Raw genomic sequence first — 23,289 nt, 5'->3', positions numbered from 1 at the left:
TTAAGGAATCTGCAACTAGAAATATGTCTCTACTAGGTAATTAGCTACCGAAGGTCAGTAACTTGTTCGATCATGCATGGTGATGGAAGCTGCTGGGCTCCTTAAAGATACAGATTATGTTGAACCTAGCTAATGCACTTTTAACCTGACAACCGCCTTTCATCTAATTTTTCTCTGCGTCTAAGGCAGATTCTCTGGATGTTTTTATTATGTGGCACATTTCTACAGAAATGGTGCAATGTGGTTTAAAATTACAGATCTATTTCTCTAGTTTTCTAAAGAAGAAAATGCAGTAAAGGGGTGTCCTGTCATACTTTAGGAGTGTCACCTGACTGTTCAACAGTGAGGTGCATAATTTCAAAATCAGAATCATATTTATTAACGGCGTGTTTGAGGGTCCCTGCATTCAGGTGGTACTATTCTACAATTATGATCTCAGTCAGAGCACCTACAATGTAGATTTAGAATTACACCCAATTAACATTTCCTTGTTAGTCAAAGTGGGACTATATGTTGTGGTTTTTCCAGGTAGTATAGAAACACTAGTTAGGCTGTTAATATTATTCTGAAACACCAGAATGTATCTAGTCTGGCCATCTGTTTTTTCCTTAATATCCTGAAATTGTGAATGGTTAGTTTAGGCAATTGTTTTTTGGCTTGGAACTCATTTATAAGGTGAAGAATCTGCAGGAAAACATATCCATCTGAAGAAGATATTTACTTTATTTAAACAGTAGATAATCTTCCCAGAGATCCCTCCCCCCTGCATGAGATTAAACCATTGTTAATAAGATCCCAAGGTATGCAAATATGTTATAGGCTGTTTTTTTTTTTTTTTTTTTTAACTTTCTTGACTCTATTGCTTCCTTTCTGCATGCCTTGAAGGGGTGTGAATAAAAGACAAGGACCTGATGTCAAAGGGCAGATGGAGGTATAATATAATTTGGTAATCTCAAGTCCAGTAGAAGATTCAAAGCTGGAGCTGTGTGAGGCTGCCTGTCGGTGCTGGAGGGCCATTGCTGGGAAAAATGTTTTCAGGGCCATTGTGAACCCTAGAAGAATTATTTATAGCTTGAGATTGCAAGTAAGTCATGTACTCACTAGAAGCATTGTTACCGAAGGTAAGTAACTTTTTCTTCCATTTTCACTTATTGAATCTTCCGGTGTTCTTATGTTTTGGTTTATTTATAGCTATTCAGAGGAGGTCAACTTTGTTAGGTTTTGTTAACTTTCAGTGATGCCAAAGAATTAAAGTGGAAAAATAACCAAGTACCTCTTACACAAGGAGCAAAGCGCCAGTACATACCATTGGCCTGAAAACAACACGTTTCAAAGACATTATCACTGATTGCAGTGAGACTTGGACAAAGCAGGGCAGACACTCATCACACACTTATTAGAGGTGTGTGCCTTCAGTTAGGCCCAATAGCATTGTATAGAGTGCAGCCTTGCATTTTGTTTATTGATTTTTAGTCCTTAGCTAGGCATTAAGTTATTAATCAATAGTGAATATGTTGATACAAGTTAGTGTGTTGAGACCTCTTCCAGTTGCTGCAAGATGTTCTATCTCTTTCGCATACGAGTGCAGTGGTGCCTTTCCAAAACATGAAAGAAGCAAGACCATTTGTAGGAAGTTGGCTCTGTATGTACTATTTCAAAGTAAGAAATAGCATGCACAGAGTCCAAGGGTTCCCCTTAGAGGTAAGATAGTGGCAAAAAGAGATAATTCTAATGCTCTATTTTGTGGTAGTGTGGTCGAGCAGTAGGCTTATCAGAGGGTAGTGTTAAGCATTTGTTGTACACACACAGGAAATAAATGAGGGACACGCACTCAAAGACAATTCCAGGCCAATAGGTTTTTTATATAGAAAAATATATTTTCTTAGTTTATTTTAAGAACCACAGGTTCAAGATTTACACACAATACTTTAAATGAAAGGTATTTTACTCAGGTATCTTAGGAACTTTGAATCAACAAAATAGCATGTACAGTTTTGGCAAAAATGGCAATAAGCTATTTTAAAACTAGACCGTGCAGAATGCAACAGTTCCTGGGGGAGGTAAGTATTTGTTAGTTGTTCAGGTAAGTAAAGCACTTACAGGGTTCAAAGTTGGGTCCAAGGTAGCCCACAGTTGGGGGTTCAGGGCAACCCCAAAGTTACCAGACCAGCAGCTCCGGGCCGGTCAGGCGCAGAGGTCAAAGTGGTGCCCAAAATGCATAGGCTTCAATAGAGAAGGGGGTGCCCCGGTTCCAGTCTGCCAGCAGGTAAGTGCCCGCGACTTCGGAGGGCAGACCAGGGGGGTTTTGTAGGGCACCGGGGGGGGACACAAGTCAGCACAGAAAGTACACCCTCAGCGGCACGGGGGCGGCCGGGTCCAGTGTGCAAACAGGCGTTGGGTTTGCAATAGGTTTCAATGGGAGACCCAGGGGTCTCTTCAGCGATGCAGGCAAGGGGGGGGGGCTCCTCGGGGTAGCCACCACCTGGGCAAGGGAGAGGGCCACCTGGGGGTCGCTTCTGCACTGGAGGTCGGATCCTTCAGGTCCTGGGGGCTGCGGGTGCAGTGTCTTTTTACCAGGCGTCGGGTTCTTTGAAGCAGGCAGTCGCGGTCAGGGGGGAGCCTCTGGATTCCCTCTGCAGGCGTCGCTGTGGGGGGCACAGGGGGGGGTCAACTCTGGCTACTCACGGGCTCGCAGTCGCGGGGAGTCCTCCCTGTAGTGTTGTTTCTCCGCAAGTCGAGCCGGGGGCGATGGGTGCAGAGTGGAAAGTCTCACGCTTCCGGCGGGAAACGTGCAGTCCTTTAAATGTTGTTTCTTTGTTGCAAGTTTCAGTCTTTGTGGAACAGGGCCGCTGTCCTCGGGAGTTCTTGGTCCTTTTAGATGCAGGGTAGTCCTCTGAGGCTTCAGAGGTTGCTGAACCTTGGGGGATGCGTCGCTGTTGCAGTTTTTCTTGAAGTGGGGATACAGGCCGGTAGGGCTGGGGCCAAAGCAGTTGGTGTCTCCGTCTTCTCTGCAGGGCTTCAGGTCAGCAGTCCTTCTTCGTTTTCAGGTTGCAGGAATCATCTTCCTAGGTTCTGGGGGCCCCTAAATACTCAATTTAGGGGTGTGTTTAGGTGTGGGGGGGTTAGTAGCCAATGGCTACTATCCCTGAGGGTGGCTACACCCTCTTTGTGCCTCCTCCCTGAGGGGAGGGGGGCACATCCCTAATCCTACTGGGGGAATCCTCCATCTGCAAGATGAAGGATTTCTAAAAGTCAGAGTCCCCTTAGCTCAGGACACCTTAGGGGTTGTCCTGACTGGCCAGTGACACCTCCTTGTTTTTCTCATTATCTCATCCGGCCTTGCCGCCAAAAGTGGGGCCGTGGCCGGAGGGGGCGGGTATCTCCACTAGCTGGGATGCCCTTTGGCGCTGTAACAAAGGGGGTGAGCCTTTGAGGCTCACCGCCAGGTGTTACAGTTCCTGCAGGGGGAGGTGAGAAGCACCTCCACCCAGTATAGGCTTTGTTCCTGGCCACAGAGTGACAAAGGCACTCTCCCCATGTTGCCAGCAACATGTCTGGTGTGTGGCAGGCTGGTAAAACTAGTCAGCCCACACTGGAAGTCGGGTATGTTTTCAGGGGGAATCTCTAGGGTGCCCTCTGGGTGTATTTCACAATAAAATGTACACTGGCATCAGTGTGCATTTATTGTGCCGAGACGTTTGATACCAAACTTCCCAGTTTTCAGTGTAGCCATTATGGTGCTGTGGAGTTCGTGTTTGACAGACTCCCAGACCATATACTCTTATGGCTACCATGCACTTACAATGTCTAAGGTTTTGCTTAGACACTATAGGGGCATAGTGCTCATGCACCTATGCCCTCACCTATGGTATAGTGCACCCTGCCTTAGGGCTGTAAGGCCTGCTAGAGGGGTGACTTATCTATGCCATAGGCAGTGTGAGGTTGGCATGGCACCCTGAGGGGAGTGACATGTCGACTTAGTCATTTTATCCCCACCAGCACACACAAGCTGGCAAGCAGTGTGTCTGTGCTGAGTGAGGGGTCCCCAGGGTGGCATAAGACATGCTGCAGCCCTTAGAGACCTTCCCTGGCATCAGGGCCCTTGGTACCAGGAGTACCAGTTACAAGGGACTTACCTGGATGCCAGGGTGTGCCAATTTTGGAGACAAAGGTACAGGTTAGGGAAAGAACACTGGTGCTGGGGCCTGATTAGCAGGCCTCAGCACACTTTCAAATCATAACTTGGCATCAGCAAAGGCAAAAAGTCAGGGGGTAACCATGCGAAGGAGGCATTTCCTTACAACCATCGACTCCCAAAACGTATTTGATATGGAAAAAGATCTATGGTTGGAGTATCATCCTATTCTAGATCTAATGTTCGCCAACAAATTGGTCATAGGAGAATGGTGGCTCCTTAGCATGTTTAGATCAGGGAGACTGGTTTGGGTCCATGGATGTACAGAGTGCATGTTTGTAGATTCAAATGTGTGCCAAACGCAGATGAGGCCTAATGTTTTATTTATTTTTGCAGTTTTATATAGCGCAAACTTGGACCAAGGGTATTAGAACACTTTACTTGCTCACCGGGCATTTACTTGAAATGATGTTACATATTGTGGGCAATGGGAGGTTAAGTGATTCGCTCAGAATCACATGATGTAGGGCTAGAGGTGAGATTTAAACCTGGTTTCCCAGTTCCACCTTCAACAGCTCTACTGTTTGGCTACAACTCCTTTCAATTGTGAGCCCCGACTGTACAAGGTCATTCCTTTTGATTTGAAGTCAGCTCTTTTAACATTCTCCAAGTGCATGGCAAAGACAACTTGGCACGTAAGCTGCAAGCGGACATGCAAATACGGCACTTCCAGTTCTGAAACCTCCTTAAGTGCAAGCCATTGTGATAGACTCATTAATTAAAAAGTGGGGACCTATATTTGCAGCTTGTCAACTTAGAGGAAATGTCTCCCTCAACGGAAGACGTTTCATATTAACATTATGGAAATTAGTCCATCTAGTCTTTAAATCCTAGAGCAGTGGTGATATCCGTTCCTCCTTTGCCTGTTGCTGCAGTCACAAAGAAGACTTCCATCTAGATGGCTGAAAAGATCTTCCACACCCACCAGCCAACACTGAGCTTGACCGCCTCTTACCAAGAGCCCTGTGTACCTGCATCACAGTAACCTAGGTCTGCTAAATGACTGCATGAAAATCCTGAACGAGTCCAAACGACCTTCAACTAGGCAATGAGTGGAAGAGAGTCTACATCTGATAGAACAGACACAGGTGAAACCAAAAACATAAGTGCACAAAGCTCTTTAAGTGAGATCGTGGCCTAGAGAAATAAATCTCTTAATGGTTCACTTTCGTTTCAAAAGAGTTTCAAGCAGATAAGCCAATAATATATATTGCACACTGCTTACATCTGTTAGTGACCTGTCACAAGTTTAAATCCAGGTAGATGTGTGACTTCCCTTCTCATCTCTCTGAGGTTGATTACAGATACATTAAATTGGCAGATAGTAACTCCTGCTACTTCCAGTTATGTATGATATGGACGAATAGCTTAGTTGACAAACTCCCATCCTCAAAATGATAAGTTTGAAGAATGCAGTGTACAAATGTCTGATTTCAAAACGTTTTCCTGCAGTTCTTCTTATTTGAATTGCATAAACTCTTTTCTCTCAGTTTTTTTTTCAGTTTATTTTTTTGGGAGGTGGAGTGTTCCTCCCCAATGCAAATCCTCTTCTGTTTGCGGGCCTTTACTGGTTTTCGCCTTCCTTTCCTATCTAACTCTCTTTACCTCTCTGCAGCCCTCAGCACTGTCTCCCACAATACTCTAATCAGAAGCCTCCACGATACTGGCATTCAAGGATCCACTCCCAAACAAATCTGTTCCTGCCTCACAGGAAGAATCCAAAGTGTCATGCTGCCACCCTTCACATCAGAGACCAATAAACTGATATGTGGTGTCCCACAGGGATCATCCCTCAGCCCCACTGTTTTTAACATATACATGACACCGCTCACCAACATCATCCGATCATCTATGCTGATGACACCCAACTCATTCTCTCCCTGACGGACAAGACAAACACCACCAGGACCAACTGCATGACCATGGTAGCAGCCAGGATGCAAACCAACTGCCTGAAGCTCAACTCCGACAAGCCAAAAGTAATGGTCTTCTGCAACACGACCTCCCCACAGGATTCTGCCTGGTGGGCAGTTGGAGCTCGGACTAACACCCACAGACCACACAAAAAATCCAGGGATGATTGTAGATGACAAGCTCAACATGATGGCTCAAGTCAATGCAGCATGCTCCTCCTGCTTCCACATCCTATGCATGCTGCAAAAGATATTCAAATGATTGCCATAGAACACCGGGTGGACTGTCACGTAAGCTGTCATCACCAGCGGGCTAGACTACGGCAACACTCTCTATGCTGGAATCTCCAAACAACGCCTACACAGACTCCAGACCATTAGTGCAGTGGGTTAGCCCTCCTCAGCTATTGCTAACTTCCACACACAAAGGCCCTCATTCTGACCCTGGCGGTCAAAGACCGCCAGGGCGGAGGACCGCGGGAGCACCGCCGACAGGCCGGCGGTGCTCCAATGGGGATTCCGACCGCGGCGGTAAAGCCGCGGTCGGACCGGCACCACTGGCGGGCTCCCGCCAGTGTACCGCCGCCCCATTGAATCCTCCACGGCGGCGCAGCTTGCTGCACCGCCGCGGGGATTCCGACCCCCCCTACCGCCATCCAGATCCCAGCGGTCCGACCGCCGGGATCCGGATGGCGGTAGGGGGGGTCGCGGGGCCCCTGGGGGCCCCTGCAGTGCCCATGCCACTGGCATGGGCATTGCAGGGGCCCCCGTAAGAGGGCCCCTACATGTATTTCACTGTCTGCTGCGCAGACAGTGAAATACGCGACGGGTGCAACTGCACCCGTCGCACAGCTTCCACTCCGCCGGCTCGATTCCGAGCCGGCTTCATCGTGGAAGCCTCTTTCCCGCTGGGCTGGCGGGCGGTCTGAAGGCGACCGCCCGCCAGCCCAGCGGGAAAGTCAGAATTACCGCTGCGGTCTTTCGACCGCGGAACGGTAACCTGACGGCGGGACTTTGACGGGCGGCCTCCGCCGCCCGCCAAGGTCAGAATGAGGGCCAAAGTGTGATAATGAGTTCTTTTTGTTAGAAAAAATGTTTTTGCTCTTAGCAACTTTTTTTATTGTTGAGGTGGGCTGGCAGCTTCCGTCACAATTATGTTTTGCAAAAACCACGACGATACAAAAGAACCATTGTCAAACCCAAAAAGCTGGCATTCAACACCAGACTTATTGGCAACTCCAGTACTTGTTTATCCCTTTTTTTCCACTCTACCGTGTCCTTCAGACTTGGTTTTACTGAGCTTTTTTGTGTAAATACTATGTTGATATCTTTTTTGATGGGCCAAAACTGTGTTGGCAAAAACTTTTTAAATAATCTATAACTTTTAATGTAGGTTAAAGACGCAGTCGAAGCTTAGTAAAATCTCGAAACCTAGCTATTCTGGGCAGCTTTTGCCTAGGGCAGCATGTTATTCTTCCTGCCCTTGGCTGTTTAATTGACGATCATGCGCCACTACACCGAGTTCATCAACACTGTTGTCTGAAGGGAAATATGTGATGCACGCTTGTACCCAACATTGCTTTATTGATGCCTTTATGCTCTTTTTTTACTAAGGCTCGTACCTGTGATGATTTGTTTCTGAGACATGGCTGTTCTCTTTGTTGTCCTGACTTAATTGTATGCGACCTACCTGCACTGCTGTTGTTACTCATAGTATTGATTTCTTGGCCGACGCACTTAATGCTCACTTTACGAACACATTCACTTCTCTTTCTCAATCCATTTACTGCTGTTGGTGACGCCATCACCTTGACATTTACTAAGACTTTGTAAGTAATGTATTTTCTCACTCTCACCGCGCTTTATTCATCCTGCCTGCTCTCTTGATAATCTGTACACTCCTTTGATGATGTCTGCTCTGTCATTAGTGTTGGCTCCTTTCTGTTCTTTCTTTTGATGCGTCCTGCTCTACTGACTCACTACTACCCTCTGACGTTTTTTGATTTCTTCTAATGCTGGTTCTCTTTATTGATCCTGTCAGTGCGCTCTATACTGACACTCGCTGCACTGTTTACTTAAGCTGCATTCCACTCTTATCCTGACAGTGCTCCTTGCTTCACTGAGGCTCCATACTCTACCTAAGGCGTAGCGCTCTTGTATCCGAGCACTGCTTACTTTTACAAAAAAATCATTTAAACCTGCGTAATTAAGCAAATATCAGTTTCACTGATAATGAGCATAAATAAATCCTCTTGGTCTCTTCTTTCCTGGTGTTTACTTTTTGCTCTTTTTCGTCCTCACCCTTGCTGCTGTCATGATTGGTAAACTAGCTCTGCTGTATTGTCAGCATTCGCATACTGCTATCTTAACTTGTGCCCTCAAGACTCCCTTAAGTAATAATTTCTCACTGTCCGCCAGTGATGCTCTAAGACTGTTCTCTGTATTGATGTTATATTTCTGATCTTTTACAGATCTCTTTACCAACTCTTTGTGTCTCCCCCTTACTGTAGCGTTCTCATTACTAATTTTTTTCAAGTTTACCCATTACTTTGTCGATGCTCTCTCCTTGCTCTTTTTCTGGTGTTTGCTTTGTTTTTCCTTATACTTGCTAATTGCTTCCTCTTCTAATTCACTGCTTTTTTTCTCTGATGATGTTGCTGCTTACTGACATTCTCACTGCTCTCTTAACTGAGGATTTATTGCTGCTGATCGTTGAAATCCTCATTTTCTTTCTTCCTTTCCTTATACTCTGTTTTGCTCTTTACCGAAAGTTTTTGTGTTTTTTTTCTGACCATGTCTCCTCTTTCTTTAGTGACATATTCTTTCATCTCCACCGACGCGCTGCCCCATTAATTCAGACATTCTCTATCTCTTTTACTTACACTCTCTCTCCTCTATTTTTCCTGATGCTCTCTTCCTCCCTCCCATCTTTTTAATGTCACTCTCCTGTCTCTGTTCTGATGCTCCTCTAATCTCTTTCTAATTTCTTTATCTATGTTGCCTCCCCTCTTATTGCAGACGCTCTTTAATCCCTTTGGGGAGCTCCACCATATGTTTTTGCTCACAGCTTTTATTACTGTCCCTCTCCCTCTGGCCTTTTTACAGATGTTCATGTCTTGCCATATGGTGGTCCTCTTGTTGGCAGTGTTGGGTGATCCCTCCTTTACCCATTGAGTCATTGGTCAGTGAGACTGACTGTAGGTCTGTCTCTTGATTTGTTCACCTGTGTGTAGTGCCATTGTTCTGTTCATGTGCAACAACCTGTTCTATGTTTCTTAATGTAAGGACTTCGCTCAATCTGTCTTTATGTCCCTAACTGATGTACCCCTCGTTTTCTCATCAATAGACAATCATGATGGATGGGATGAAAAGACAGAAGAGCAGTTTCATGAAAGCCAAGATGATGAGATTGCGAACGAAATTGAAATGTTTGAACACATTCAGGAGCAGGCGTTACAGGTAGCTCTACTGTTTTAATTGTTCTGATATTTACTTTTGTTCAAGAGACAGCAAATAGCAAAGACTTATAGAGTGGTGTGACTGGGTGGGCTGTGGCAGGGGGCATTGGGCAGAGGCAAACAATGGTTGGAGGCTGGCTGTTTCTTGGAGTGAAAGTTGATATTGATGGAAACATTTTGTACTGAGACATAAAGGGACATTGAAGATCAATGGTGAGCCATAAATGATGGCTGGTCAGTGTCCGGGTAAGCATGACGCACAAGGGTAGTGTATGTGATATAAGTTAATTTAATCAGTCAGTTGGATGGACAGTGTTTAGGGGCATTGAGGTGGGACATTGAAATGTCCATGATGTTTTTGAGGGTTAATATTGAGTGGCCAGAGCAGACAGGACTAATAAGGGACATTACTGATGTAAGGAGCAGTGAGAATGGAGTGACAGAAGTGAATAAGAGGGTATGATAGAAGGGAAGGTGTCAACGTCTGGCAGGTCATTTTGAGACATGGCCTTGTTGTGAGTCTCCTTCAGAATTGTACTGTTTGAAGTTGACTATATTTTGTGACGTACTGATATGGAGAAGGAACAGCAGGGGGACTGCTTGTTTGGTGTGATATGAGAAGCAAGATATTTTGTGAGTAGTTTTGTTGACTGTTTGCTTAATTGATTTGGGAGTGGCCAGTAGGCAGACAGGAAGGAGCTTATTAAGATGGTGTAATATTCCAAATGAACAATGAAGCATTGTTGAGTCCAGTCCCCCTTCCTCCTACACAGCACATATATTCCTCTTTAAAAGTTTTTAGGCAAGGTTCAGTGCGACCCTGTCTGTGCCAAAAATAGCATGTGCTTTAACTTTTCTTTGCTCATGTGACGCTTATTCATAAATCTCTCACATTCTCTTTCTCAAGTCTTTGACCTTCAGTCTTAGAGTGTTGCAGAGCTGTGTGGTGATGGTTCCCCATCCAGTTGGAGCTGCTGCAGGTCCAAAGCTCTAGTTAATGTGAATTCAGTTCTTTTAAATTTGAGGCTTTCCCCCATGGCTTTGTATGGAATGTTCTCATAGATACTTCTAACTTCAGATTACTCACCTTCAAAATATCCCGAGTTGCCAGACTGGATCCGGAAGATTTTTAAGCATAGCACTTGTATGCTGGTAAGTGGTGTTGTGTGGCTTCAAGTTGATCTTGCAGTGCCTGGAAAAGACAGCTAGAGGTTTTTTGTTATTTTTATTCAAGTGCGCAGGGGCACATGTCCATTCCTACAACTATAGCTTTTAAGCATTGTACGGACTGCTGCGAGCAGATGTCTGTGACGTATACCCATGAGGTATTTCTCTGGTGTTTGGATTTGGGCCTCGACTCCAAGTCTTGCGAAGTGTGCCTTTATGCACCTGAAGGTGAGTCAGGATCGCAAAGCCAAGCTGTATGTCGGCAAATACCATACTATAACATACCATAGGAAGTCCTCTTTCTGCTCCCTCAACAGATCTTCAGGTAAGTCAAAATTATAAAAATAAAATTTTAAAAAGTTACGAAATCCAAGCGGGCCTTGACCCAGTCTCACCACTCTCCTTCTGAGAAGTCACAAGAACATTTAGGTGCTCCTCTCTCTCGATTTCCCTCCAACCCCCGCAACTTTTTGGATCAGATTCTGAGCACAGCCAGCCAGCCTTTGGCAATGATGGAGATGAGGGTGAAGAATTTCTCCACAATATGATGATGATAATTTACTGTCTGGGCCTGCAGGAGGCCAGGAACACGGCTGCGGGTAGGTCCTGGGCTGAGGAGCTACGACTCTGAATGTTATTGCTCTCCTCTGGGCGCGTGTTTTACTATGACACCCGATCCTTTCGATGGGACGGTTGACCCTTGAATTAGACTAGCTTGACGTGCAGCCTTACTGTAAGTGACTGGAGTTTAATACTGTCAGTGTGGACAAATTGTACCTCGTAATTATATTTTTTTAGGAGAAATATTGAGATAGATTTGTTGGTCCTGATGAAGTGTTGGTGGATCCCTTTGGACCGTTCAGACACGAAACATGTTGACCCTTTGCCTTAGGGTTTAGGTTAATTCCTCAACCCGTATTTCTAGGTATAGCGTGAGAGTGGTTTGAGCATTATCACATCCCTCACTCTCCTCCTTGTTTTTATCTTGGCCATCACCCTTTTTTGTCCATTAAAATTTGGTGTCCTGCTAGGGTTTTGAGCCAGTTTTAACCTTTTCTGTTTGCCATTTCTTCTCTCTCCTCGCTTAAGTGGTGCCTGGAATAGGTGCACTAACTACTTGACATCCTTTTTCGGCACAGTGCTACTGAGAAAAGATCTCCGGCAAAGAGTTCAGGGGTGCCCGTCAGACTTTGCAGCGCCGGTCTGACGAGGAACTTGCCCGATGATGAAGCATGACATCCGATGGGATGTGTGAAGGCACTAGCTTCTAACCTAAGGGTTGCCCTGTGTTTTTCTTTCACTTTCCTCTATTAGGAACAGTGTATTCTTGTTTTGTGCTGGATTCTCCCTCTAGTCAGTTGATGTCAGTTGAAGTAACAACCAAATGTGCTCACTGAAATTCTGTAGCCTGGGCAGACCTTGCCTGGGCCCTTGCTGCCATTCAAGGAAGCCCTGACTGACACCCTCATAGGCATCTGGGCTAAATCTTATTCTTGCCCATGAGTAAGTAGGCAAGCTGCACACCACCACAGACCTGCTCTGGACGACCCTGATTTTTTTGACACAATACCCTACTCCAGAGACCCTGGAGGTTCAGCCTTCCACCAGCAGGATCAGTTCAAAACTGTTTTTATACTACTTGTTCAGATCAGGAGTAAAGAGACTGAAGGCATTTGGGAAACAAAATTCTCTTCAGCTGGCCTCTCCTTTTGGTGAGTCCTCACCAGCTGTTTGGGATTACTTATTATTAGAGTCAGTTGCTGAGATCTTTTCTGAAGTCCTGGGGGAATTCTGGGTCAGCTCGGCACAGACATGGTCAAATATGTCACACATTCGGCCCTGTACATGATCAGTTGTTTAGGCAGAATATTCGGGGCTAGCGTAGTGCTCCAATGCCACACTTGGTTGATATCCACAAGCTTTTTGGGTGATGTTAAGGCTATCTCTTATGAGTATGCCTTTTGATGGGTCTTGCCACTTAGCCGATAGAGAAGTCGAGCAACAGCACCCTCTGGCTTTCCACACCCACAAGGCGGTATCCCCAACTGTTTTTCACCTTTCAAGGCATTGCCAAGGGTTTTGTTCATAGGCAATGCCAAGTCCCGTCTCGCCAACAACTGGCACACCTGTCCTTTTGCGGTTGGAGTAGGGGATCCAACAAACATCATCCAGGCCCACAGGCAGAGCAAACCTCTCAGTGCTCTGCCCTCCAAAAGCATCTTTCAAAGAGCTTTCAGAACATTTGGGCTATGATTCTGATGTTTCAGCCTTGGTCCTGGCTCTCATTGAGGGTTGCTTTGAGGCTTCACGGACTACTAGCCTCTTGTATCCTGCTTGTCACCCATGCTGGGTGACATATGTGGGGTCTGAAATCTCGGTGGGCCCAGCACCAGGGGTGCTTGTCAGATTCTATCCGGATTTCAGAGAAGAATGCAAAAGTTCTGCAGTGGTGGCTGCTTGACCTCAATTGGACCAGCGGACGACACCTCTCCCTACCCCATCCAGAGCTGACAGTGGTGACAGATGCATCATTATTTGTTTGGGGAGTTCATCTTGGAGATATGGAGATCATAGGGTCTGGTCTCCAGTGCACTCCCATCTACATATCAACCTGTTGAAGCTACATCTTATTTATTTGGCTTGGAAAGCCTTCCTGTTGTCTGTGAAAAGGAGACTGGTTCAGGTTCTTACTGACAACTCCACCACCCTGAGGTATTGCAACAAGCATGGTGTAATGGGGTCCAGGATCCTATACCAGGAGGCCCTGTGCCTTAGGAATTGGCTGTATCATCAAGGAATTTCCCTGGTTGTCCATGGTGGGATGTTTATAGGGAGGACCCCGTCTCAATGTCTTTGCCATTGGTGAGAATGGGTATTAGCAACACTTTTATGTGCTGGAGTTGGCAAATAGTCTCTCTCTTGGACACACCTTCCGCCTAGAGTGGATCACTGGCTCTAATATGCCTTCCTATCACTACCTCTCCTGTCCAAGTGTTGAAGAAGATAAGGAACGACTGTGCCTAAATCATGTTAGCTCTGGATTGGGCAATGAAGAGTGTGGTATTTGGAACTTGTGGGCATGAGCATCTGTTCCCCGGTCCGACATCCACTTCAATAGGATCTTCTGTAACAGCAGCAGGGCAGGGTCTTGTATCCTGGCCTGTACAATCTACACTTCCCTTCATGAAGATTGAGCAGCAGCAGTTGACTACATTCAGTCTTCCTCCTGAAGTAGCAGATGTCCTTCTAAAGAGTCATTCTACGCTGGGAGAAGTTTGTGGATTGGTGCGGCATCCGTAATACGGACCCGGTGCAGGCCAACCTGTTCGATGTCTTATTTGTTTTATCTTTGGCCCAGCAATGACTTACAGTTGGCACAGTTAGGTTACCTGTCAGTCCCTTCAGCTTTTATCAAACTGGTTGAAATCACGCTAAGATATGATTTCTAAAATGCTTAATCCACATCCCCCCCCCCCCCCCAAGCCCTTTGTGATGCCACACTGAGACCTGAATTTAGTTCTCACTTTTCAAATTTGCACCCCTTTGAAACTCTATCAGCTGTCGTCTACATCTTCTGTCGACCCTCAAGATGGTCTTTCTCATTGCTATAACCTCAGCTTCTCACATGTCATTCCAGCTGCCTTATACAGCCTTCTTTCCAGACACGCTGGTGCTGAGCAGTAGAGCAGCTTTTCTACTGAAGGTTCCCATCGACAGTCTATCACACTTCTGATATTCTATACTCTGCCTAGCCCCTCAAAACAGGATTAGAGGGTTCATCGTTTGGACCCCTGAGGAGTGCTGAGTTTTTAATTTGATACTACCAAAGACCATCTGGTCGACGATCTGATTTTTGTGGGGTGCTGTAGAGCAAGGAAAGGCAAGGTAATGCAGAAGAGGACTGTATCCATGTGTTTATTACTTTGCACTAAGATGGGATATGCACTGGCCAAGAAGCAGCCTCCAGAAGGATTGAGGACCCATTTCTCTAGGGCTGATGCTGCGACCACTGCAGTGGCATGTGGAGTGCCTGTCATGGATATTTGTTAAACTGCAATGTGGACATCAGTGCACATGTTCAAAAAGCATTCCTTCCTTGACAGGAGACCGACGGAACTGACTGGAAGGGCAGTTTGTCTATTACAAACTTTTAGGTCTGAGACATTCTGGGTACCCACCACCGAGGAAGATTGTGCTTTGGTATCTATTCTAAAGGTGAGGAATCAGCGGTTGGACAAGTTACTAACCATCGATAATGCTCTTTCTGTTGGTACTTTATCTAACTTGACAAAGACTGCACAATCCAAGCTACTGATACACAGGAGCTGTGGTGAAAAATGTTCTGGATTCCGTATGGTGCCTGGGTAAGTGAGGATTCTGTGGATGGTTGTTAGAATATCAGTCTGAAAGAGCATTACTGAAGGTGTGTAACTTGTTCTTTTGTTTTCCTCTTCCTTACACCATTTTGCCTCTTATCTCTTCGTCACAGCAAACCCACCTAAAGAATAACAAGCTTCTTTTTCAAAGTTCACATTTCATGCATTCTGGGGATTACATGCACAGCAAAAGATGGCAAATAAATCTATGTTCTTAGCATGTGTGGCTGTGGATGCACATACTCTGCATATGTGTGCCATCTTAGGCTCGGAATTGGCATCTTGTTTTCGAAGAAGTCTTTTGAGTCACGAAGTATAGTGACTTCTCTCTTTTGTTTGCAGTGCTCATGGGTACTGACTCGGTTTTCAGATTGTTGTTTTCCACTGTCTAGTCCAGATGTGCACCGATCAAGCTCCGTTTCCGCACCTAACAGTGCTTTACTGCTGAGCACATTTGATGGCTCGACTTGCGTATCTACAGAGAATTTTCAGTATGCCGGATCCTTCATCCTGTTTTTATGTCCACATGACGTCTCCCAAAGACCGATAATCTCTTGATGACTCACTGCCGGGGCCTCAGGCCCCTACCAGGCCATACGATCCCTTCAGTCTCGAGAACCTCGTCGACCAGAATGTTCAGATAGTGATGAAGAGGATGCCCTTTCAGTACTGCCCCCAGTGCCACTCCCAAGTTTCCTTTTCACAGACCACTGTCATATCTGCAACCTCTGTCTCTCTGCAGAGCATGGCAGCGCCATGTGCAAGGCCAGAATCACCTTCTGTTCAAAGAAGCCTCTTCGGTACCGACACAAGCAGAGGTGGGCCCATCAGAGAATGCAGAGTCAAGCGCCTGACGACAACCCTGACATCGGTGAACAAGGCGTTGAAGTGGAGGAAGAAATCTGTTCCTCAGCGGCACGGCCTGTCCAGTTCTGTTTGATGTTGAGCTCCCCCTCCTGGTCTGAGGGAGAACTACAGCAAAACCCTGGTGCCTTCCAATAAGACTTCAACCGCAAATATGGTTGGCATCCACACACAACTGGAGCAGCATCCATGTGTAGAGGCAGAGCACCACCCTGGAGAGCGTCAGGTGTTGAACCCAGAGACTGAAATAACAGCCTGCAAGGCCACCACTGCCCTCAGCCCATGGTCAGCACTTATCAAACCCTTCGGGGCCAACAAGACTGTTCCCTTCTGGTTGCAAAGATTATGCACAAGCCTCAGCTGTTTCGAACCCGTAAGGGCCCTTGACACAGAAGCATGCATCTGCACTGAATCCCAGAAATCGCCCTCGATGTAAAAGATTGCCTCTGCACAGAGAGTTCACTTGGCACCAAAAACACCATCAAATGACAGCTCCAAGGATTCAGAGCACCCATCCTCCAGCGACTGCAGCAGGATCTAGATGCTCGGCAGAAGCACCTGCTGATACACCCACATACGGACAAGATCTCCATCAGGCTGATTCCCAACACCACTAGAAACTCTCCAAAGAAAAAGGGAATTGACTTTTGAGGAGCAGATTGTTTTGGAGCCTCCTCCAACTTCCAAGTGCAAGAAGAGGGACAAGGGAACTAGCCTATTTCCCACTTCGCCGCCTCCTCCACTACCACCACCTCCACCACCACCTCTTACTTCTCCTCCATATTCACTGGAGGGTGTCACCACACTCGTCTTATGGGGAGGGCAGCCTACTTCATCCTGCCAACCCTTATGGCATACTCTGACTCCCACCCAAGGGATGACCCGTGTGATGAATATAACATTGATTCCCCATGCCACTCCCACCCCAGGATCTGTACCTGGCCATGCCTTCCCTCTTGATGACAGTGCAACATACCATGAAGTCATACAGAGGTAAGCCACATTTCACAAGGTTGATCCAGCTAAGGAGAGTAAAAAGCTGGACACAGCGGGGAAGAAGGTAGCAGTGCAAGCAACCACAAACTATAGGATTGCTAACCTGGTTGCCTTGCTCTCTCAAACAGGGTGCATGGGGGCGAGATTCAGATCAAGGTTCTATGTAATACCTTGTCCCAGTTCCTTGTATTTCCATATAGGGAGGGAATCGTGATCCTTCATTCCAGTAAGTAGGGATGTGCCACACCACAGTATCTAGGAAGACACCATACACTTGCGATCAATCTACAGTGATAAGTTGCACTTCTTCAATCATTTTTTTTTCTTTCACATTATTGAAGCAGAAAGGGTGATCTAGTTTTGAAGAAAGCCACTAACATCTCATTAGAGGTATCTATAGGAGGAAACATGCCAACCTAAGCTCATGGGTAGAATTATCCTCTATGCCCTTTTAACTCTATTTGTGGGAGGAATAATTAAAGAGTATTCGCCTACCCGGCGATAGTTTTAAGATGCACATCACCCTTTTTGTTTCTGTTCCTTCTCCTCTGCATGGTCCCTCGGACACCTGGATAGATATGTGGCAAAGCTTGACATAATCACCTAAAATTAATAAAAGATTAATCCCCATAAGCTCCCCGGTTCTCACAGTGAGTTGTAGTTTGCCCTTTTTTTTCTTTAACCAGTCCCAGGAGGGGCCCAAGGATGAAGCCTGCCACCTATTAGGTGGGTGAGGGTCATTGTCCTGTTAAAGCAGGATCTCCAGACCTTTCCTAATCCTCCCCTTAAAGAAGGTGATCAGTCCTTTAGGGTGGGTGTGTGTGTAGTCATGTATGGACCTACAAGGTTGGATTTTTGTCTGTGAAATGCCTAAGAAGCCATTCACTCAGTGCACCCTCTTCACGTGTCTGCATAGACTACCCATCTGTACACTGATTTGTCCCCTCATAAAGTTCTGTCTTTTATGCCTGCTTGTTATCCTTTCATCCTAGCACTTACTTGTTTCTCTCAGTGCACTCCATCCTTCCATTTCCCTACAGCTCTATTTTGTAATATTGCCCCTCACAAGAACGGTCTATCACCTAGCCACTCAGTTTCAAGCTAAAACTGATTTATTGCACTGCCTGCAGTAACTTCTGTTAAATGTGCTGCTTGCTTTGTTTATGCAGTCCACGGTTCTGTTGGCTCTTTCTTTTTCTTGATTGTTTAGTCCGTGCAGCATGATACGATTCTCCAGGTGAAGGCATTCTTAAACATGCATTATAGTTAGGAGGAAATAGTGCTAAATTACTTCTAGCCATTTACTGACAGAGACAAGAAGGAAGATTCTGGGCTAGTTAGATTGCTTCATGGTGTTTTGTAATTGCATGTTTGGGAATGGTGGCCAGAAGAGCTGGAAACACAGGCAGTGTGGAGTTAATGGTTAGAGACCTGCATGGAGGTTGGTGTAGTGGGATAAGCAAAGGGAACCATTAAAATCGGCCTCTGCATGCATAAATAAGTTGTTTTGGGGGGGGAACTCAAGCTTGGAGTTGAGACAGATGTTGGATAGTAGGTGAATGTGTAGTTGCGATTGACGATGTGATGCAGAAACATCTGGAACTAAACTTGTAATACGAAGGTGAAAGTGATGAACGTTAGACGTTTGGTGGTTGAGTGGTAAACTTATCTAAGAAGAGTTTGTGCAAGCATTTGTGTTTGCTGTTCTGTCAGCTGATCTTAAGAGCTATACAACATGTTCTTGAGTGTGTCAAGTTGTTCTTAACTTAATATGAATATTTGTTTTCCTTTCGCTTCACTGTACCTATTGACTTTACCCTTGATTAATTAGAGCTGCAAAAAGCTGAAAAGAAATGGTATCTTATAGTTTTTTCACAAAATGTAGTGTGTGAGGAAAATATAAATGCTCTGACGTACAACATAGACTTGCAGAATGAAAGGATAGTTTTGGGCTGCTGCACTGAAAGGACAGTGTAAACTACTGGATTGTGGTCACTGTAGACTTTTTAAGACCGAGGGCAGCACTGACTGTTGGAATGAGCGGACCATGTAGACCTTTACAATGGTAGATTTGGATGCTGGAATGTGAACAGCACAGATTTATGCATACATTTTAGACTACTAGACCCAGGCGAGCATAGGCTGAGCTGGACCAGAGGTTCGATTATACTTTTCTTGAATGAAAGTACAGTGCTGACTCCTTTGGACTGTGGGCAGTAGAGCGGCTTCTGTACTGAGAACAGAGGACTATAGAGGTCGGTGGTCAATATAGGTTATTCTAGACTGTGGACTCTGTACACTCGGAATTAGGAATAATATTGACTCTGTTGATAGAGAAGACAGTGTGGGATAGTGCAGATTCTGTCCAGCGTAGAGAAGAGTAAACTGCTGGACAGAGACAACAGTGTAGACTTAGTTGGACTGTGAACAATACATTCTCTGAGAGGATCACTTAAACTGATGGATGTTAATACCTGTGTTGAATGTAATGTTCACGGAGGTGCGCGCTCATGGGCTCCGCTTCTCATATCGAAGTGATTGCCTGGAGGCGCTGGGAGCGTGGGCCCAGCCACATGGGGCTGTTCACCTGCCTCTGCCATCCTGTGGGCCACAGGAGATGCTGTAAATCCTTGGACACACCAGTGAGTGCGCTAGCTGCATTGCTGCGGGGGCTCTGCTGCTCCAGAGCCACCCACAGAACCTTTAACTGCTTGCTGGGGGCGCAGCAATCTGATGTACTGCAGAGTGTGCCTTGCGATTGTGTCTCATTTTCCATTGCCTGTATCAGGCCCCCGGGGGTCTCCAAATTTGTTGTTGGTGGCTGTGGATGCATCTACTATTCCATGCGCTCCCTGGGCCTACCTTATCTAAAATATTGCACAGTGGGAGCCAAAGGCTGTGGACACCATCCCATCGCGTAACCATCGACTGCTGAGCAGCTGCCTGGCTGAGTGGGCATGGTAGATGAGGGGCTTGAGACATTGAAAGGCTCTACTCTATTGCCTGCTACATGGGCTCGAGCTTCTGAACTTGGAGTAAACGGAGGGGAGCTGGGTCTGCTTTGGCGCCCCTGCAGCAGATTTGCAGGCATGGTGCAGGACCAGTCTTACAATTGGCCCCTAATAGCACTGCACATACCCTACTGCAAAATCACTGCCCCTCATTGCCTCTCCACTCATCTAAGCAACAGGAGCTCTAAATATTTGTTGGCAGAAAGATCTTTCTGTAGCTCCAGGCAGTGTGCCAACCTGTGCTTCAAGCTACTGCTTGTTGAAGGCTTCTCGCATTGTTGGGGTGTTGGTGTGGCAGACCTACCCTGTTTGGGAATCGCTTTGTGTCCTGTTCTCTCACCCTATGCTTGCTTATCTGAAACTCATAGCCTCCTCACCACCTGCACTCATCCAGTTTGGTGAAATTAGGAGGCAGCTGGGTGCTGTTATTTGTGTGCTACTTGCTCATCTCGGAGATATCATGGATGAACCCCATTTGTTTGATGCTTTGAGAACACGCTACCTGACAGACAGACAGAGGGTACCTTCCGCATATGAGTCCATGGGAGTTGATCGAGATTGAACTACTGGCTTATCTCCAAGGCAGTGGATTCTTGGGTACAGGAGGTTTCTCATCTTGCATGTACATATTCTGACCACTCTCAAGTCCTACTCGTGATGCCATTCCCACACAGGCTCCCATTGGCATTACCTGGCTATTGTCCTTGCGCTTGCTCCTGGATAATCAATTTCGGCAAGAACTTTTTTAAGAAATCAGAGCTTTCTTTTCTAGAAACCCAGACTCTGTCCCTGTGCTGGGCACCATTTGGGAGGCGTTTAAAGTTATGATTTGTGGGCTCTGCCTTGCTGAGAGTGGGGGAGTGTTACGCTCTGCACACTCATCTAGAGGGTGAACTCAACAACTAGAAGCTCAGCTGGGGGTTGTTGATGATCCTACATTAACACAGAAGAGCAGGACAGTATTATCTGAATTCAATGAAATCGCTGAGGGACTATGCCTACACAATGGCAAGTATGTCACAGCTTGGGCATATACAGAGGGCGAGCGCCCGGGACACACACTTCCCACTATAACCCAACGACAATCGTCCACCAATGATACTTTAGAGGTGTGAGATCAGATGAGTCAGAGGCATAGGGATACCCAGGTATATGCTATATTTTTTCCTCATTCTATAGCTCCCTTTCTACTTCTAGGGGGTGGAACCCATTGATGCAGTCTCCTATTTAGGGTACAGCCTTCAATTGGCTGAGTAATGCCCAAATGAATTTTCTGGCCCAAAACATCATCAGCAAATAGATCTAAGATACAATTATGCAGTTGCAGGCTGGTAAGTCCCTGGGACCAGATGGTCTGCCAGCTGATTTTTACAATGCTTACATGGACTTACTGGTTCAGGAAGCGAGAAGGGACTGACGCTGCCTCCTCTTCATGCGCGAATCCCTGCTCATTACTCTGATCAAATCAGGCATCCCCTGATTGCTGCGAGTCCTTTAGACCCCAAACTCTTATTAATTGCAATGGTAAAATTTTAGCCAAGGGCTGGCCAATTGTTTATCTCTCCGTATGACATTCTTAGTCCTTCCTGACCAGTCTAGCTATATTCCTGGTAGATCCACTTCCCACAATTTGCGGACTTTGTTCACAGTGATGCAAGCTATTAATCCTGACTTGGCTGCGGTGGTGGCTTTTGTAGTTGCCACCAAAGCCTTTGACTCAATTGAGTGGGACTTATTAATGGCTGTGTTACCTTGGATTGGACTTCCCAGTTCTTTCCTGGCCTGTGCTTCTTTATTCGCATCAGGTCGCTAGAGTTAGTCAATGGATTCATTTCTTCCCCCATTGCCATCATTTGATGGGTCAGCGGGCGTGCAAATTAACTGGGGGAAGCCACAATTTTTGCCACTAACGCAAGCTTCCAAGCCTTTCGTTCTAGACTTCTCCTTAGAGTGGTGTCAGTTGGGCCTCAAATATTTGGGGATTATGATCTCTTGCGATCCGGAGGAAGTGATACTATCTAATTATGGCACGGCATTGTCCGCACTTACTGACCGTATTAGTCCTGGAATTTCTCTTCTCTTGTCATTGACAGGTCGTATTGCTTTAATAAAAATGGTGATACTGCCTAAATTCTGATATTTATTCCTCAACATAAACCTCCCACTGAGCCGTTCTTTCTTTCAGGCGCTAAAAACTCAGATAAGGTTAGCATGGGCTGGCAAGCAGCCTCGTTTACAAAGGGACACTCTTACATTGCCATTTACTAAAGGGGGGGGGGGGGAGCGGGTTGATGCCCTGGACATAGAGTTGTACTATGTGCATGGACTCACCATGCCATACATTGGTATGAACCTACTCTGTTCCTTCCTCATCTGACAGTGGAACAGGGTTACATGGCCCCTATCCTCCCCTTCCTCTTTTGGTGCGGCCTCACTTGCTGATTCAACTGTAGCATACAACTTGACTGCCTGGCGCAGACTGGGCCGAAAGATAGGTAAGGTGCTCCGACATTTTCCACTGATACCACTTCCCTATCACCCGTTGCTACAGGTCACTCCTGTGTCATCTTGCAGACTGTTGCTTCAGAGGCTTGGATTACAGCAATGGGGAGATCTGTATCTGGACCGCTCCTTTCTATCCCAGACTAACTTATTCGTCAAGGAGCCGGCATTTCCATTGGACATTTTCCTGTACATTCAACTGCGTCACGATGTTAAGGAGGCCACCTCAGAATTCCCAGATGAGCCTCCCACATTTGATACCCTTTACACTATGCTGTAAGGGGATATTCCACGACATCGAGTCTCCCTCTTTTATCGCACTGCGCAGGCTGAGTTTCCTTGTTCTGGAGGCAGGCGTGGACACAGTGGGAAACAGAACTGGGGGCTACCATTACAGATGACCAATGGAAATATTGCTCTGCACAAACTGGGTGGATAGCTCCTAGCAATCGACTCCCAATCATTCATTATACGTTTCTTCATAGGATGTACTGTTTACATCGCTATCGGCTCCACTCAGGTGGTAAGGGCGCATTAGCTGGGGCAGACTTCCTCCATCTTGTGTGGTCCTGTGGGCCGATATAGTCTTTCTGGGGCAAGTTATCCATAGCGCTCGCTGCCATGATTGGGCAGGCTCTGGCATTTAACCCTCTTTTGGCACACTTGGGATCACACCTGTGAGATCAAAGCTGGGTTCAGAAAATATGTGACTCTGACTCTTTTAGTGCCGAAGCGTAACTGTCGGGGGAATGGGAGGACACCGACGCTCAAGGATTGGCAGTCTGACCTTACTTATTGCAATGGACA

General features: G+C 46.3%; 1 protein-coding gene across 1 annotated transcript in view; it reads left to right on the top strand.

Annotated features, from left to right (window-relative positions):
• The window catches only part of KAT6A (lysine acetyltransferase 6A), a 1,196,154-nt gene that overhangs the window by 363,782 nt on the left and 809,083 nt on the right, over positions 1-23,289 (top strand). The window contains exon 8 of the mRNA XM_069214088.1: positions 9,455-9,567. Within this exon, the coding sequence (XP_069070189.1) occupies positions 9,455-9,567 (113 nt within the window). The remainder of the gene's footprint in view (positions 1-9,454; positions 9,568-23,289) is intronic.

This window comes from Pleurodeles waltl, chromosome 11 (assembly GCF_031143425.1).
Source record: "Pleurodeles waltl isolate 20211129_DDA chromosome 11, aPleWal1.hap1.20221129, whole genome shotgun sequence".
NCBI classification, from domain to species: Eukaryota; Metazoa; Chordata; class Amphibia; order Caudata; family Salamandridae; genus Pleurodeles; species Pleurodeles waltl.
The sequence above is the reverse complement of the archived record's forward strand: the minus strand, read 5'-3'. Positions and strand labels throughout refer to the sequence as shown.